Here is a 16,361-nt window from a genome sequence, read left to right as displayed (position 1 = left end):
ACATTTTGAGCCATACAGTTTCTGTTGTAACTACTCAACTCTACTGTTGAGAGTGAAAGACAATATGTGATTAAGTTTTCAGTAGAACCAACAAATTCAGTCCCTGCAACGTGCCTTTCTCTGAACTCTGTCCTAGCAAAACATGTGGGAAGTTAATAGCTGTCGAAATAATATATTATGGGCACGTTCTCTCTTGATAGAAAGAATCCCAATGCCTCTTATAAATGAAGTGTTTTCTTCAGGATGCCTGTGACTAACCTGAGGTAGCTCTTCTGATTAGCCATGAAGCCCAGAAATGATTAACAACTTTCTCACTGCTCATAGGAGTTCATGCTTCTTTTGAAGCTGCCTCCCCTCCCAGTCTTTTTAAATAAATTGTTTTCATAAGAAGCATGTAAGCAAATGATCATTGGTATCTGCAAATGGCAAAACTACTGTTCTCCCACATTTCCATCTCTAATGACTACAAAAAATATGATATTTATATGAGTTTTGTTAGATTGCTGCACTGTTTCAGGCACGTGTTACATATGGTGACAGCCTACATATTCATCACTGAAATGAATCAACGTTTTACAGTGTTTAGATAGTACTAATGTGGAACACCGTCATCATATAATACACTTTCTGGCCCTTTCCTATACTTGCACTATCTATCTGCAAAACTTATTTCTCATTTTGCTAAGTGTTGGCCTCACTTACAAACAGCTGCAAATGTAAGCAAGGCATATTGAGGTTTTAATTCTGATTCAACCATTAAGTTGTTCTAAAACCCTGCTTTCTTCAATGGTAAAAGGGAGGGGGGGTGGGAATGGTACCAACCCAATAGGGTTGCTGTGAAGATTATATGAGATAATGCATATAAAGTGTGCAACACCTGCAAACAGGGCAATTTCATGTGAGTGGCTCAATAATGAGTAGTTATTATTATTTGCTATTGTTGTCTAAACCCCGTATTTCTGTTTAAGTGGGCAGCACCCCTGTAAGTGATGGAGAGATGCTGGAGTGAATGAGAGACTACTGGGAATGCTGGGAGATGATTCAGAAAACTTAAATTCTGCTATATGAAACAACAAGGTCCCTACTAGAGTCCCTAATGCCAATCTATAAAAACCAAAGGTAAGGTGCTATAAAGCCACAGGATTCCCTCTTCACAGTAAGGGTATCAATAATGTGGCATAACAGTGTTCAGTTTTCTGGGGATTGAGAAAGTGGGGTGCTCATTTTAAGCATGCTAGGGAGGACTATAGAAATGAACAGTCATTATATCCACTGAGTGTTCTATTCGATTTCATTCAGGAGGCAGCAACTTCTTAGAAATATTATATTTGGCTGTAATGAGTAAATAGATACAGTGTAATGAATGTTCATTCGTACATACTGAAGTTTGTAAGAATATAAAAGAGCCCGAAGAGCCTTTAGCTATTTTTTTTCTAAACTGAATTGGCATGTACATTTGAATATCAATGGATTCCTTTTCGGTCAATGTTCTCCATGGGGGTCAATTTTGCCCTTGAAGTGCCATCTGGCAGTGTCTGGAAACATTTCTGGATGCTACAACTTGGGATGGAGGAGTCTACTGGCATCTACTTAGTAGGGATGCTGCTCAATATCCTACAATGCATGTGACCATCTCTACAACAGATATTGGACCCAAATGCAAATAATGCCAAGGTTGAGAAAGCTTGCTCTAGCTAATACCTGTTAAGAATCCAATGGGTTTGAAATCACCCACAGCACAGGTGGATCTCGAGGAGAATCTAGGGAATGGAGGGCTTTTTTGTCAATATGGTCAAATCTTTCTAGTGTCCTATATTGGTCTCACCCCCAAATTTTAAGTTCCCTAATTCATCTGTAAGCATCCCCATTAATTAGTAGTATGGAGTTCATATCCTCATGGAAAGAATGATGAATGACAGATGACTGTGTGTGCCAAGATTATAGTTTACAAAGTTCCCTATACGTTACTTTGCCTACAGGGGACGTCAGCACTGAGAGTGGCTGGGCTTACGCACAAAGGAGTGCAACTGACCACCCACACTTAGCCTTTAACCAACCAAGAGACCAGGGTTTCCTGGCGCAGGATTTCTTAAGCAGCATCAGTTCCCATGGACAAACAACATATTACTCCACAGTAGCATAAACATACAAATTAGTTCCCAGGTAAAAGTTATAGGCACTATCTTTTTATTCTCAACTCCCACAAAACTGAAAATCTATTTCATGCATCAAATAATATCTTCTCTTACAGGAACCCTGCAGGAGCTGCTGTGAGGGCAGTAGCCAGGAACATGGAAAATACTTTAAGACTGAACATGTATATAAAGGACATTACTTTGAAGTTTCTGATTCTGTACTTGGGCTCATCTCGGCGCTGCTGAAGAGACTCTCTGGGAACTCTGTATTTGGAGTACCTCCCATCGGTTCTCTCAGATAAACTGTGGGAATCCTGGAAAAACAACAACACATCTAAACTGGTGGATGAAAGAAAAAATCAGCACTTGAAATTAGAATAAAAGTATTGGTATGGTATGCATGCATATGAGCATAATCAATGGACACAGACAGTTGGGGGGTGAGGGCATGTGCTGGGAGGTGGGGGCAGCGGGGGAGAGGTCAATGGGGGGGAAAAGGAGACTTATGTAATTCTTTAAGTAATAAATAATTTAAATTTTAAAAAAGTATTGGTATGTAGAAAATAAACAATTATAAAAGTTTAGGAAGATACTTAGGGGAAGCATATGTCATTGATGAAGAAGAAATTGGTCACTTTGGATGACATGATAAAAATAAACCAGAGTCCCACATTGGTTATTTGCATTTTATTTACAACTAGTCCTGGTGCCAATCTGAAATGACTGACACTGTCAGTTGAAAGGAATAAGTTTCAAGTAACAGGAAGTTTTCCAAAGATGATCATTAATGACATCTAGTAGTACCTGGCATCAAAAAGAATGTTACCTTTAAAACTAGTACCTATTTTTCACTAATTCTTAATAACATTTTACTTTTTAACTATTATAGCACATAGATTTTTAAACTTAAGGATATCTCATCTGACCTCAAAAGCAAAAGGGTAAAAAGATTCCGGTAATAAAGAAATTAAAAAAACACACACACACAAAAAATTTTTTTCAGCTGATGTCTCTCTCTCCCTTCCTACTTTTCCTTCATTTTGCGGGGAGAAGATAAAACAGAGCAAATAGTCACTATAGCCATTTATTTAGACAGCAACATTATGAATTAGAGAGAAATTAGAAAATTAGAATGAGGGCAACTGATTTTTGTATGTAAGAAAAATCATCTATGGGACTTAGTTCCCCAAATAGTACCAAACTAGAAGGAGTATTAAAATTCCAAAGTTCTCATTTTTATGTAAAAAAAACTATAGCCCCTGTAAAGCTAAGAATGAGTTGCCCAAGGCTAGGCAATTTGTGGTGGAAGGGGGCTTGGAACTCAATGCTACTCCCTTTCACCATTACAAATATGTAATATTTAAATGTGGGATTATAGAGCTGAACCACTTCTTTCAAAATGCTCCAATCAACTGAACAGGCCAGGGCTCTGTGAAGAACTTTTAAAAAACTATAGTAGGTAAATCCACACATGTAATTAATTGGATTTTTAATGAAAATCTTCGTGGTTAGATTTTATATCCCATGCTATCAATAAATGGCGTGGGACATAAAATCTAAAACTCTACGCAGATTTCAATTCACATGCCACAGTACAGGGATAACCTGTGCACCATCAACTCTCTCAAAAAAACAGTACTCTGAAAAATTGAAACTCAAAGAAGATAATTTGTAAATTAAAATTGTTTCTCACAAAAGTTATCTATTGTCAATGTAATGTGTAACCTCTTTTAATTCGCAGGTATTTCTAAATCATAGTTAAAGTTTCCGAGGGCCAAATGAGCTTCTAGGAGTAGAGTAAGAGTCCCTATTTTCCCATATTGTGCAAATATATGCCCCATTATTTTCAATCTGACGTCACTAATGTCAAAAATCTCTGATATGATGGAGTGTGAAACGTCCCAATGTTTTTTGGTCTTTCCTCCCTCCCTACAATTTTCTTTGCACATCAGAAAGATGTCAAGTGTTCTCACTCAAATAAAAATACTGAAAGAGACAAGCCAACTCTTTCTTACTCTGAAATCCTTGAAACCTTCTAGTAGGCTCAGTTTCTCAGGCACAGACTCCAGATGGTCCAAGGCCACACGGGTACTCTGGAAAAGAAAACATATGGAAATCAAACATTATAAAAAATTTATTAATACTCTCAGAACCCAACAACTAAAATTCATTTGTACCACTGGTATAAGCAGTTCAAGCTGTAGGCTTAGAAAATCAAATACAAACAGATAGAATAGTATTTCTGGGATAAATATATCTTTTTAAATCAGAAGAGTGACTTCCTTTTACAAAGTATATGAGATTCATTTGCAAGACTGACTCAGAAATGAAAACTCTTCCTGGACAATTGCTTTCAACTGATATTCTATGAGACTTTCTATGGAACATTTCATATTAAAATTAATTTGCAAACCCGCTTCAGTGAATATCAGAAATAAACCACAAGGTAATACCAAGAAATAGATGAATTTGCAGTTACTTATCTATGAAGCACATTAGAGATTCTCACATGTTGCCATTATAAAGAAGTAAAGAGTTCTCAATGATTATTTTAGTTAAAAGGAAAAGAGGATGGTTTTCAAGACTTGGGAGAAATATCTGAAATTAATATTTGTGACAGGAACAAAAGGTACTGTTATTAATCAATTACTTACACAGTCTTTTGATTTGCTAGTCACTAATTTACACCTACCAATATAAACACTTAGAGGAAATTACCTAAAAGTTATTTTGAAGCCAATGTAAACTAAGAGCTTAAATCGTAGAATAATACTCAGACTGGAGACTGTATCATATGCATTTCTCTATTTTTTAATTTTTTTCCTTTACTAATTAAGGTATTACAAATGTGTCCTAACCCCTCCATTGTCTCCCCACCCCCCCAATCCTGCCCTCTATTTTTTATTTTGTTAATCCTCACCTGAGGATATTTTTTCCATTGATATATTTTTAGAGAGAATGGAAGGGAGGGAGGGGAGAGAGAAATATCTATGTGAGAGAGACAGATTGACTGGTTGCCTCCTGCACGTGCCCTGACCAAGGCTCAGAATGAACCTGCAACCCACATACATGCCCTTGACTGGGAATCAAACCCATGACTCTTCGTTGTGCAGACTGACACTCTACCACTGAGCCATACCAGTCAGGGCGCATATCTATATTTGTAGCCCTGACACAGGGCCAGCACATAATAGGTAAGCAATAGATACTAGCTTCTAAATTTAAAATGAAATCAATGACAAGTCCCATGGCTGGTGCACGAGAAGTGAAGGGTCTTACGAGGACCTAGACATGAGTTTGCATAGTGTTGTTAAGTTAGTGGCCACCTATAGTCCATGTGCCCTCCCACATCTCCCATGTGAATGTTTCTGAACACTGCACTATGACATGTGTCACCTCTGGGATGAGACAATTAAGAGCCTATGTGCTGGGCTCTTCCATCCTAGTCTCTGCCCTGAGATCCTCGGAGGCCTCATGCTCCAGATGGCATAGCTGCAAGATAGAGGAGAGCTCTCAGCCATACTGGACTTCATGGGAATGAGACATCAACCTCTATTGTTTTAAGCCATGAGATGTCAGGGATGGTTAGACACCAATGCATAGCACAGCATTAATTACTGCAAATCACACCTATAATTTCATAATTCAATTGTAGACTAATCAGGTAGTCACTGGCTTTGGGGGAAGTGGGGGTAGCGGAGGCTCCAAATTATGAGTATATGAAGGTTTACTCCCTCAGGGGAAGTTCAGTTTTTCTGAAACTAGAGAAGATTAGGAACTGGTGTTCTCATTACTTGGCATACCCACTTTCACTTAATCTCTTATTTTAAATCTCCTATTGCTCTCCAATGCTATTCTCTGGCTTCATCTTCAACCCAAAGTTTCCCCAAAGAATACTCGTATGTCTCTGCAGGGTTTGTGGTGGGGCCAGGAGGGAGACAGAGAGTTGAAAGTCAAATTCCTCCTTGCAGATGCTTCCAATGTACTCCTTTCCACCTCTCCTCCTGCAGTAATAGTACTTCCAATTCAAAAGCCTTTGTGGAATCCTGCATGGTGATGATATTGGCTTTCCAATGCTGTCCCCTTGACAGGCACTTGAGTTTCACCTTCTGTGTTGAGTCACTTGACCATTTTTCTTTCCATGTTCTTCGACTTTGAGTTACCGATGTCTTCTAGTTGTCCATGTGTAAATCAGAGTTTCTATTTCTTCATATTCTTATTTTTCTTATGTTATTCTTTGAGAGAAAGGGACAAACACTGGTACTTCACCACTTTGAAATTGGAAGCCATGTGCTATTGCTTTAAGTTCCGAACATCTTCCTTTTCAAGTTCCACATAAAGTATTGAAGATTTTGCTCCTCCTGATCAACATTATATTCACTTCTTCATGTGTAGGAAAGATTCATCAAATAGCATGTTTCTTAATACAAGCCCCAACACAGAGGTTTAGGAGAGCAAGGAGTCTTAGCCACCATCGATGTTATATGCATATAAATAGTAAAACTATACATTTCCTCAAGAAGTATCTTGGCCCTTGAACCATATAATATAAATCAATGCCATGTCATTTTAAAGCAACATTTCAGAACTTGAATAAAATTTTCATAAACAATTATTCCAATAAACTTGTGGCTTTAAAACTTTATTTCCCTTTTTTTATCCCATGATTTTTCACATTCAAAAAAGACGCCTGAATCTGAATTAAATATGTTAAACTCATTTTTTAAATAAGGAAATGATCTTTTTCCTTACTGTAAAATCAAACATGTTATGCATATAGTTTTGCTTAAAGATTTCAGTCCACCAAGTGACTGCATACACACACAAATGATGAAATACTAACACCCCATTTTCTTTTTTGTAACATTTAGCACTAGTATAGCACACTACCTGCCCACAGAGTGGCTTCAATGCATTTTGGTTGAATAAAGACAAAGGCAGAGTTAATATGTTCTATACAAACCACTGAACATCAGCCTCTTTATTAAAAAGCAAAATTTGCTATTGCATTTCTTTTCTCTAGTATAAGGACAAGATCAAGTGATAGAAACAACAGTGAAGTTCAGAAATCCTGTCTATTAGGCCCTGTGGCTCTTGCACCAAACTCTGTGGAGTTGAGCAGTTTAGACTGGTCCACAGCACATTTTTCTGTAATCCTCCCTTTGTTTCAGATTACCGGGAAATTAAATAATATAGCATAACAACACAAATAGCAGCAATTAGGAATAAGAATAGGTTTTCACTGCTATTCTTAGATTCCTGTTTCTTGTAGACAAAGCTCAAGAAACAGCTTTAACCATAGGAACATTTTAGTAAATACACTTCTTTTTATAAAAATGCACATGTGTATTTTCTTATGAACGTATAACAACTGCCATTTTCTTATAGTGCTGTTGGAATCAAGCATTTTGAGGTTGAGATGACAAAGAAAGAAGATGCTGTCTATATTTTTATTTTAAAGTAAGCGTGTGCATTTTTGGCACTACACAGATATTAAATAAACAAGGCTATGGAGCAGTTTATTTGGGTTCAAAAATGCAATTCTATTTCATTTGGAAAGAGATCCACTGCAAAACTTTCTTGACAAATGGTTGAAAGATGGTAAGAGGACCTGAGTAAACAAGTTTCAAGGAGAGGAAGGGTGAGATCATAAAAAGGAGAGACTGTCTGACTTTTTGCTGCGGTGACTGTGTCCAGCACAGCTGCACTGGCTTCATAGGGCCTTCTTCTCATCCAAGCTGCGTAAGACACTCACTGGGACCAAGCTCAACGGTAGCAGAGAACAGGATGGCAAAGCTACATTCTTCAAAGAGGCCCAGTGCTCAAAGGTGCGTGGATTTCTTGGACTACCAGCAAAACCTTCTATTTCTAGATGGAGCTCTATAAGAGAGGGCTAAAGATCAGACACCCACTTAGAAGTGTTTATGTGCATCTTGGAGTAAGAGGTGCATAAGTCTTATTCAATTAAAATACCACCTAATGTGGCAATATGACATCAGTGCCTATATGTGAGCTAAAATACAGAAGAAGTTTTGTCAACAAATTATATTTTGTTTTGCAACACAATTCTAGACCTTCTTTAAAAAGCAAAAATGTATAAAATTTGAGGATAGCATATCTTCCTTGGAAAACTTGGTAAAGAAGGCTTTTGGGGTATTTTCTCTCATTCAAAATAATCTCTTTTTTTGTAATCCTCGCTCTAGAATATTTTTCTATTGATCTTTTAGAGAGACTGGAAGAGAGAAGGAAAGGCAGAGAGAAACATCGATGTGAGAGAAACACATTGATTGGACAGGCTCTGACCAGGGTCCAGGCTGGGGAGGAGCATGCAACCAAGGTATGTGCCCTTGGCCAGAATCAAACCTGGGACCCTTTGGTATGCAGGCTGACACTATCTACTGAGCCAAACTGGCCAGGGCCAAAATAATATTTTAAGTGATGAACTACATGAAATTTACAGAATCTGCCATTCCAGATTATTGCTTTCTTATTTTTTAGACATAACCAAGTTATGTTATAGCCAACCTATGACCTTATTATTAGTTTAATTTGGGGACTTTTTTTAAAGGAATGAGTTGAAGGAGAAAGGAGCACAGAGAAGAAAAATACAGTAAAACCTTGATATAATAGACTAATTTGGGTGATGGGGTGTCCGGTATTTAATAAAGTAGGTTTTCTGAATACATATGTTAAAAAATTGACAAATTAGTTTGACTGTTCATTCTTATGTAGACACATTTGTGTAATTAAAATTATGTATGAAAAGTATAATTTCATAGAAAAGTTTTTATATGTATTATAGTAATTTTTAATTTATACTGAAGGTCTAGTAAATGTGTGCATTTATCAGCCACCACGAGTAAGACAAATGCACATGGCTGGGCGTGGCTTAGTGCACATGGGAACATTGCAGACACAAGTTAAAACTGCTGCAGAAAGTCACGCCATGCAACAACAGAACCAATTACCGGGAGCGACACGGTGTGAACACGTACTAATCATTTGAGGAATATTATTTACCAGCGGTGACCCTTGAATTTAAATATGTAGACTACGGTTGTAGTTATGTAATATTTATGTCGGCGAAATTATGACAGCGTTTTTTCGAACATACAACCTATTCGCAAAATTTGTTAGAAATAACAGTGAGTTAATAATGAAAAATATAACCTGTTAATTTAAATATAAGAAATCTTGGTTGAAAGCATTTTAAAATTAACAGGATATTAATTTTCAATATGACATACAGACCGGGAATTTTGTCTGTTAAGCCAAAAGTCTGTTAAATTGAGGTCTGCAAAATCAAGGGTTTACTGTATAGCACAGATTATTTTTAAAGATAGAATTTAAAAAATCATTGTTTTTGAGGACAGAGAATACTTCTAAATAGATTCAAATTAAAGAAATAATAATAAAAAAACTGGAAGAAAAATGAGGGACAGTAAAGTTGCATCAAATGATCCAGAAGTTAAAGAGACAAAGACGCGAACAAAATCTTTTTGTGGACCTAATCTGATAAAGCGGTAGAGTGTGATGTGAAGAGCAACCTGCATCCTTCGGATGAGATGACAGGGGCTTAGCCATGCTAGGCCATGACGGGGACAGGACAGAGGGCAGACACTGGAAATGCTAATCATTTGCCAGATACTGCAAAGCCCTGACCCCAAGGTGTCAAGTCACATTCAAGTAAGCAATTCCATTTTCATCTTCTGTATTTAACATGGAACCGAGGGCCCTGATACAGAACTCTGAAAAGGAATAATTGTTCTGGTGAGGTGGTGTCCAGGCTAATTTACTTAAAAGCACCTTGGTGAGGTGACCATAATTAATCTTCTCTGTTCTCAAAAAAAAGGGTTGTTTTCTTTTTCAGAGATGCCCTGTGTTCTCGAGGAGAATGACAGAACAAAGTGATCATTTTCCATTGCTCCACATACAGCACTTGGATGCTGAAAGCGCATGTGAACAGTTAATCCCCCCACATGGATGAGTTTCTGGTGACAGGCAGATCAGATCTAAATAGAAGTCAGGTGAGGGACTTTATTTTTATCATTGTGGCTTTGAAAATTAATTCAAAAATAACTGAGATCAACTCTGCCTATACCTTTAAAGTTTGCTTTCATAATTAATCCTTTTCTGAACACTTAGAAACACTCTTTTGGATCTTGTACAAAGAATTTTCCTGGCCCACTGCTGCCAAAGTAGTGACTGTCCAAATAGTTTAAAGCCATCAAAAATTCAACTCAACTATCTCTTAAGGAATCCCAAGAACCAATCATTTAAAGTTACAGCAATGCATTTTGGTAGACAGCTCACTAAAGGTGAACTCTAAGTAGGTGGAGATGTTCTGCTAAAGGATGTCCTGATGGCTGAACAGAAGGGCAAGAGGGGACATGTGCAAATGTATATATAGATAGATATTTATATTTATGTATATTTTTATATATTTAAATAAGAGGAAATGCACACATACACATATATATCAGCCAGTTTCTGACTACTTAGCCATTGTCTGTGAAAGATGGAGCAGAAAAAACAATGGGCAAAATCCAGCTGCCAGTATTATTTGGTGAACAAATTCACCTGACATTTGCCACAACTGACTGTTTTCCTGAAACTTTGATTGCTAGAAAGTTTTCGTCTTCTTTTTTCCTAAATGAAAGCCATGCATTCATTCAGTTGGATAACAATGGCGCTTTGTGCCCTGGTCGTTAGTATAAAAAGGAGTTGGTCTTGCCAAAACAATTTGAAATTTTGCACTGAGGCTCCCCTGCTCCCTGCCTCACTTCATTTTAACATACTCAACTAAAACAAACAAGTTCTGTAGTCTTTACTAGACATTTTTTAAAAAATAAGTAGCCAAAAGCATATGACTTTGGACATTTAAAATACGTTATGAGAACTAGAAAATATGCAGTACTCTGGAAATTAGTCAGGACTACATTGCACTTATTATACAGAAACTGGATAGGATATTCAGTCTTTCCTTTATCCAACAAGCACTTAGTAAGCACCTGCTATGTACAAATCAAACTATAATATCACTATATCATACTTCATTCTGCTCAAGCTGACCAGATTGAAATCAAACATTTTTTTTCGGTTCCTGAATGGAAATAAATTATTAGGGCAACAGCAAGAGATGTATATATTACACTGCAATTTTTCATTAACTGTTTTCTCCCCCCACCCCATTTAATTGGGAAATTTTAAGTATAGGGATTATGCCTTGCTGTTCTATGGTGTTAACACATAATAAATAAATAAATATTTATTATATTTGGTGCTACAATTGCTTCTCGGTCATCTAGTAGTTCTATACATGAGATACTATTTAAAAATTTTGCTAATATGAAAGATCGGATAATTTGCATTTAAGAATAATCCCAGATGCTGTTAAGTGAATCTGGGTGTGTAAATTCTGGGATACACTCTAAATGAAATAATGACATTGCAACAAAAGATTAAATTATGTGAGGACTCCTGCTCCCCACATTTTCTTAGGATATTCTAGGACAAAACACCCATGAGAAGTATCAATGAGAAAGATGAAATTTGAAGTATTTTATATTGCTTTCCCTGCCATCTCCTTCCCTACCCCCCACTAAACTTCAGTTGGAGACCACAGATGAGAGCTTTGCTCTATATCAGCGGTTCTCAACCTATGGGTCGCGACCCCTTTGGGGGTCGAATGACCCTTTCACAGGGGTCGCCTAAATACATCCTGCATACCAGATATTTACATTACGATTCATAACAGTAGCAAAATTACAGTTATGAAGTAGCAACGAAAATAATTTTATGGTTGGGGATCACCACAACATGAGGAACTGTATTAAAGGGTCGCGGCATTAGGAAGGTTGAGAACCACTGCTCTATATTATTTCTAAGAAGGTGCAGACATAGGTATATATCTCAAAGTCATTCAAAGCCCTATTTGAGGCATATATGCTCTCTCCATCTCAAACTTAGAGGAAATCCAGTGCTTTAAAGAACTTCCTGGAAATGCAAACAAGATGGCTATCAATAGTGAAAACTGGGTCTATCAAATGTACGGCAATATCACTTGAAGTTCATTGTAACTTGCACACTGTGAGGACCACAGGAGATTCATCTGTAACAAAAACAAATAAACAACTTAAAACAAAAAGGTGGGGATACAGAATGACAGTTTGCTCCCAGATCCTGGACCACAACAATGTACTTTTGCTTACTTTTTAGTATATCAGGAAAATTAGTAGTCACCATTTATTATTCCGTTCCAATTTTTTAAACAAATAATTTAGTTGCTGATAAATAATTTGGAGAAAATAGAGTAAAAAATCACTTTAGTAGACATTTTAATGAGAATTGAAGCATATTACACATTCTCCGGGTTTGAAAGTATGACTGCTATGGACCACTGAATAACTGTCATTCCCAATCCTGGAAAACACCATCTTCCAAATCCTGATCCCAGATTTCAAATGTGTTTCAAATGAGTTCCAGTTTATTATCACTTCACTTCTGTTCGTTCTTCTTGCACTTACATCTTCAAAACACAGTATTTCTAAAACTGTGACAGCTCCTAATATTTTTAAATTGATAAGGTCATCTTCTTTACCGAATAATTTAATTATTTTTCATTTTTAGATTTCTAAGCATGATTGATCCAATGAAAATGTTCATTGCTATATCATCTTTTTCTTTCCAATCACATTTTTATAAATTTGATATTAATATTTGCCCACTTAGAAACCATATGAAGTTAATCTTGGTCCACAAACATAACAAAAGATGAACGAGTACTGTCAAATATTCTCTGAGCAAAATGGGCTGGTACAGGCACTTGTTGCAAAATACTGCATGATGAAGTCCTTCTTGTTGAATAGCTAACTGGATGAGAGTTTCCAATTTATTTTTTGTCTTTAGAAATATAGTGTTCATCATTGTTTCTTGAGTTTGCAAAAGTTTATCTAGGATATTATCATTTGAAGAGTCATAAGCTGACTTTTTACTTATATAATCACTTTCACCATCATCATTAGTATCTAGGGTGGGTACCACTGCCTGTCTCTTTATATTCATCTTCTGATTCATCTAATAACTGTGAAATGTCTTTCTCTGTCAGTTTTCTTTTCATTGTCATTATGTGAGAAAATGAGAAATTGTGAATTTCAATCTGAGTTCAATAAAAGTAATAATAATAATGGAAAAGCTTTAAAAATTTCTTCTTGAAAGAGAATATAATATCTTGTTGGAAGGTACTTCTCCATGGCATTGCTAGATGTCTTGTGATAGCTTTTGTCCCAGAATATCTGCTCAAGGATGTTTGTACAGCAAACAGACTTGGAAAATAGAGACAGTGTCTCCGTCTGGGGTGAGGGTTCGATAGGGTTTTCTACAGCTACCTTTATAAAATCGGGGGTTGCATAAATCCAGGGCTCATCACATATAACACAATTCACTGAGTGTGCACCACCACCTGGACCCACTTCCACATTGCGCCTACAAGACCTGGGGAGCAAACATGGGGCCTGTTGTACTATGAACAATAAAGTCTTTGTCTGGTGTCTTCTCCAGCATCCATGAAAGTGTGGTCAGCTAATTTGGTAACTTGCAAACAACATACAACCTCAGATTCTTGGTTCATGATATACACTGGACAGCACAATAAGTAAACTGACATATTATACTATAGTTCACTTGTAACATCCTTCTTTGTGGTTCTGTTATTCCTTCATTTTCATATTATTTTAGTCTTTTCTAGCAAAATTCAAAACAATTTATGAATAAAAATACAATAATTTCTAGTATTATAAAATAAGAAAATGTTTCAACATCAAGATCCATTACACATCTTAGGTTAATTACAGGGTTCAACAGACCAATATGGATTTTGCAAGGCAGATGAGTTTTTCCTATTTTAAAAAAGGAAAATTTCTCTTTGTTCTTTGAGAAATTAAAAAAAAAGAATAAAAGTAAAAAATTTAATTCTTACCAAAAGAAGTAAAAATCAAGACTGAGTACAATTGATGCTAGTGGTATACCGAAGGTTAAACCACCCTGAAAAGCTTTTTCTTTGACCCTTATCTTTGCTTCTCACTACCCTCTTCATCTCCTCTCTCTGAGCCTTCCTAAACCACTTTTGTGGGGTGTGATATGAAGTCTGAGACTTTATGAAGTACTTGCCCTACAGCCTTACAAGAGGAATTGTGCTCTACACTTTGTCTTTTGCATGGAGTAGTTGGTTGTCGCATGTTGAATGGATAAATGAATAAAGGTGTACCTGTGAGGGGATTAACACAAAGGTAGTAAGAGCAGAAATGAGAAAGGAGAGATGAGGGAGTCGGGTAGTTTACATAATCTTAGTCAACAGGCCAAAAGCAAATTGACAAAATTTCCAATTTATCCAATAAAAAACTTATTTATAAAACAACTTATTTATTTTTGTCATTGTTCATATAGTTTCCAAAGAAACTTTTTACAAATTGGTAACTTTGTTAAAATAAGAGAATTAGTGAAGTGGCGAATTCATGACTGGGCAAATTTGCCTTCAAAGTAAGGTATACAAAATCTTAAGTTTTAATAAGATGCTAAAATTAAGTACTCCAGATTTTTGGAATTTAAGGAAAATGTTTGAGAAAGAATCTTACTACTGTTGTTTTGGTAGATTAGAAAAAAATACTGGGGTTAGAATACACAGTGGTATCAGCCGAAAAGGCAATAAATTAATTCAGTGGAAATAAACAGCACCAAATGCAATAGACATGAGGGTAGAGTAATACCAAGCTCTACAGGGTGGACATTCTTAAAGGGCACATCGAAGATGGCCAGATGCAGTGATTCTCAACCTTGCCTTCCCATTAGCATTATCTGAGAAGCTTTAAAAAATACTGGGATTTACCCCAGGTCAACCGAATCTGGGGGTGGGAGTGTGTTGAATGAAGATTATTAGGATTATTAAATAAGGACTGTAAATCTAAATTTCTCAGAGCTGAATTTTGAAAAAATGGAATTGAATTTTGGAGGTAAAATCTGTATAACATAGAGTGCCAAGATACATAACCAACATTGCACAACTAGGATGAAAATTCAAATGTCCTGAGTAATGAGCCAAAACTGTCCAGTCTATATCCTGCTCTTGAGACTGTTGAAGGTGATGCATACATAAAGAAAGAATATTTTTAAAAATTAGAAAAGGACTCTCCTAACCACTAACTCATTTGATCTTCTTGGCAACCTGTGAGATAAACAAGATAAGCATTGGGCCCATTTTAGAGATAACAGAAATTGGGCTCAGAGAGATTCAGTGAGTTGACCATGTCAAAGTGCCAGGACTCACAACCAGGTCTGCTAACTCCCCGTCCACCAAATCCAGATTCTTCTCTAAGAAATCTGGAGTTCACCTGGCTTTTTCCTTACCCTCTCACTCAACTCCAACATGTCTTGGAACAAATACATTCTTCTTCAAGGAAAAACTAATGTCTAATGAGGAGCTCTGAGGTATTACTAAGCAAAACAAGTTCTGAGAAATAAGAAATAAAGATGAAAACAGGAAGTTCTCTGAAAAGACATAAAGGGAGTACTTCATAGAATCCAAGTGTTTTAAGTCAGTGAGTTATCTCTAATATGCTTCTATGGTTAACATCTGAGGACAATAAAACAAGCAAGTCAAAGATGTCCCACTGGCCTTTGCTGTGGATACAGGGAGAGAGTGAGATGCTAGTAGAGAAACACATTGAAGAAGCTCTAGAAAATCATTTATGGAACACCAGCTATGCAAAATAATTAAGAACAGAGCCTAAAGAGAATAATGGGAAGGCAAGGGCTATTTTGATGGTTTAGCCTTTTGCTCTTTGATGTTTAAATACAATGTAATTGCGGGCAATGATAGGTTGAAATCATTTACTGATGTTAAATAATTAACGTAAGACAACTTTGGATATTTATATTAACAGTGCTAATAGTAAAAATTTATATCCTCCCTAGCCTTTCATCTGAGATCAAAGTTTATTAAAAGCCCTTAAACTTTATAAACACTGTGTGAGTGGAATTAAAGCTGGTATACAGATGCATGATAAAAAAAACATAGACTGAGGCTTTTAATATCACTGAGCAAGCTCAAGACAGAACTAGTGAGGCAACCTAGGGACATGCCAACTCTCCAACATTCAAAATGAAGAAAACCAGATCAAAGTGGCTTTATGAAACTCCATTTACCACTGAGCTGAGGGCATGTGCTGACAA

General features: G+C 36.5%; 1 protein-coding gene across 3 annotated transcripts in view; it reads right to left on the bottom strand.

Moving 5' to 3' along the window:
* The window catches only part of CEP128 (centrosomal protein 128), a 345,267-nt gene that overhangs the window by 17,382 nt on the left and 311,524 nt on the right, over window positions 1–16,361 (bottom strand). For all 3 annotated transcript variants that reach the window (XM_070415562.1, XM_070415572.1, XM_070415580.1), the window contains 2 exons: window positions 4,151–4,228; window positions 2,336–2,449 (listed from right to left, as the gene is read on the bottom strand). In XM_070415562.1, coding sequence (XP_070271663.1) covers window positions 2,336–2,449; window positions 4,151–4,228 — 192 coding nt within the window. The remainder of the gene's footprint in view (window positions 1–2,335; window positions 2,450–4,150; window positions 4,229–16,361) is intronic.

Source organism: Myotis yumanensis, unplaced genomic scaffold (genome assembly GCF_028538775.1).
Source record: "Myotis yumanensis isolate MYYU_CA2020_CCGP unplaced genomic scaffold, mMyoYum1.0.hap1 SCAF_1, whole genome shotgun sequence".
Taxonomy (NCBI): domain Eukaryota; kingdom Metazoa; phylum Chordata; class Mammalia; order Chiroptera; family Vespertilionidae; genus Myotis; species Myotis yumanensis.
The sequence above is the reverse complement of the archived record's forward strand: the minus strand, read 5'-3'. Positions and strand labels throughout refer to the sequence as shown.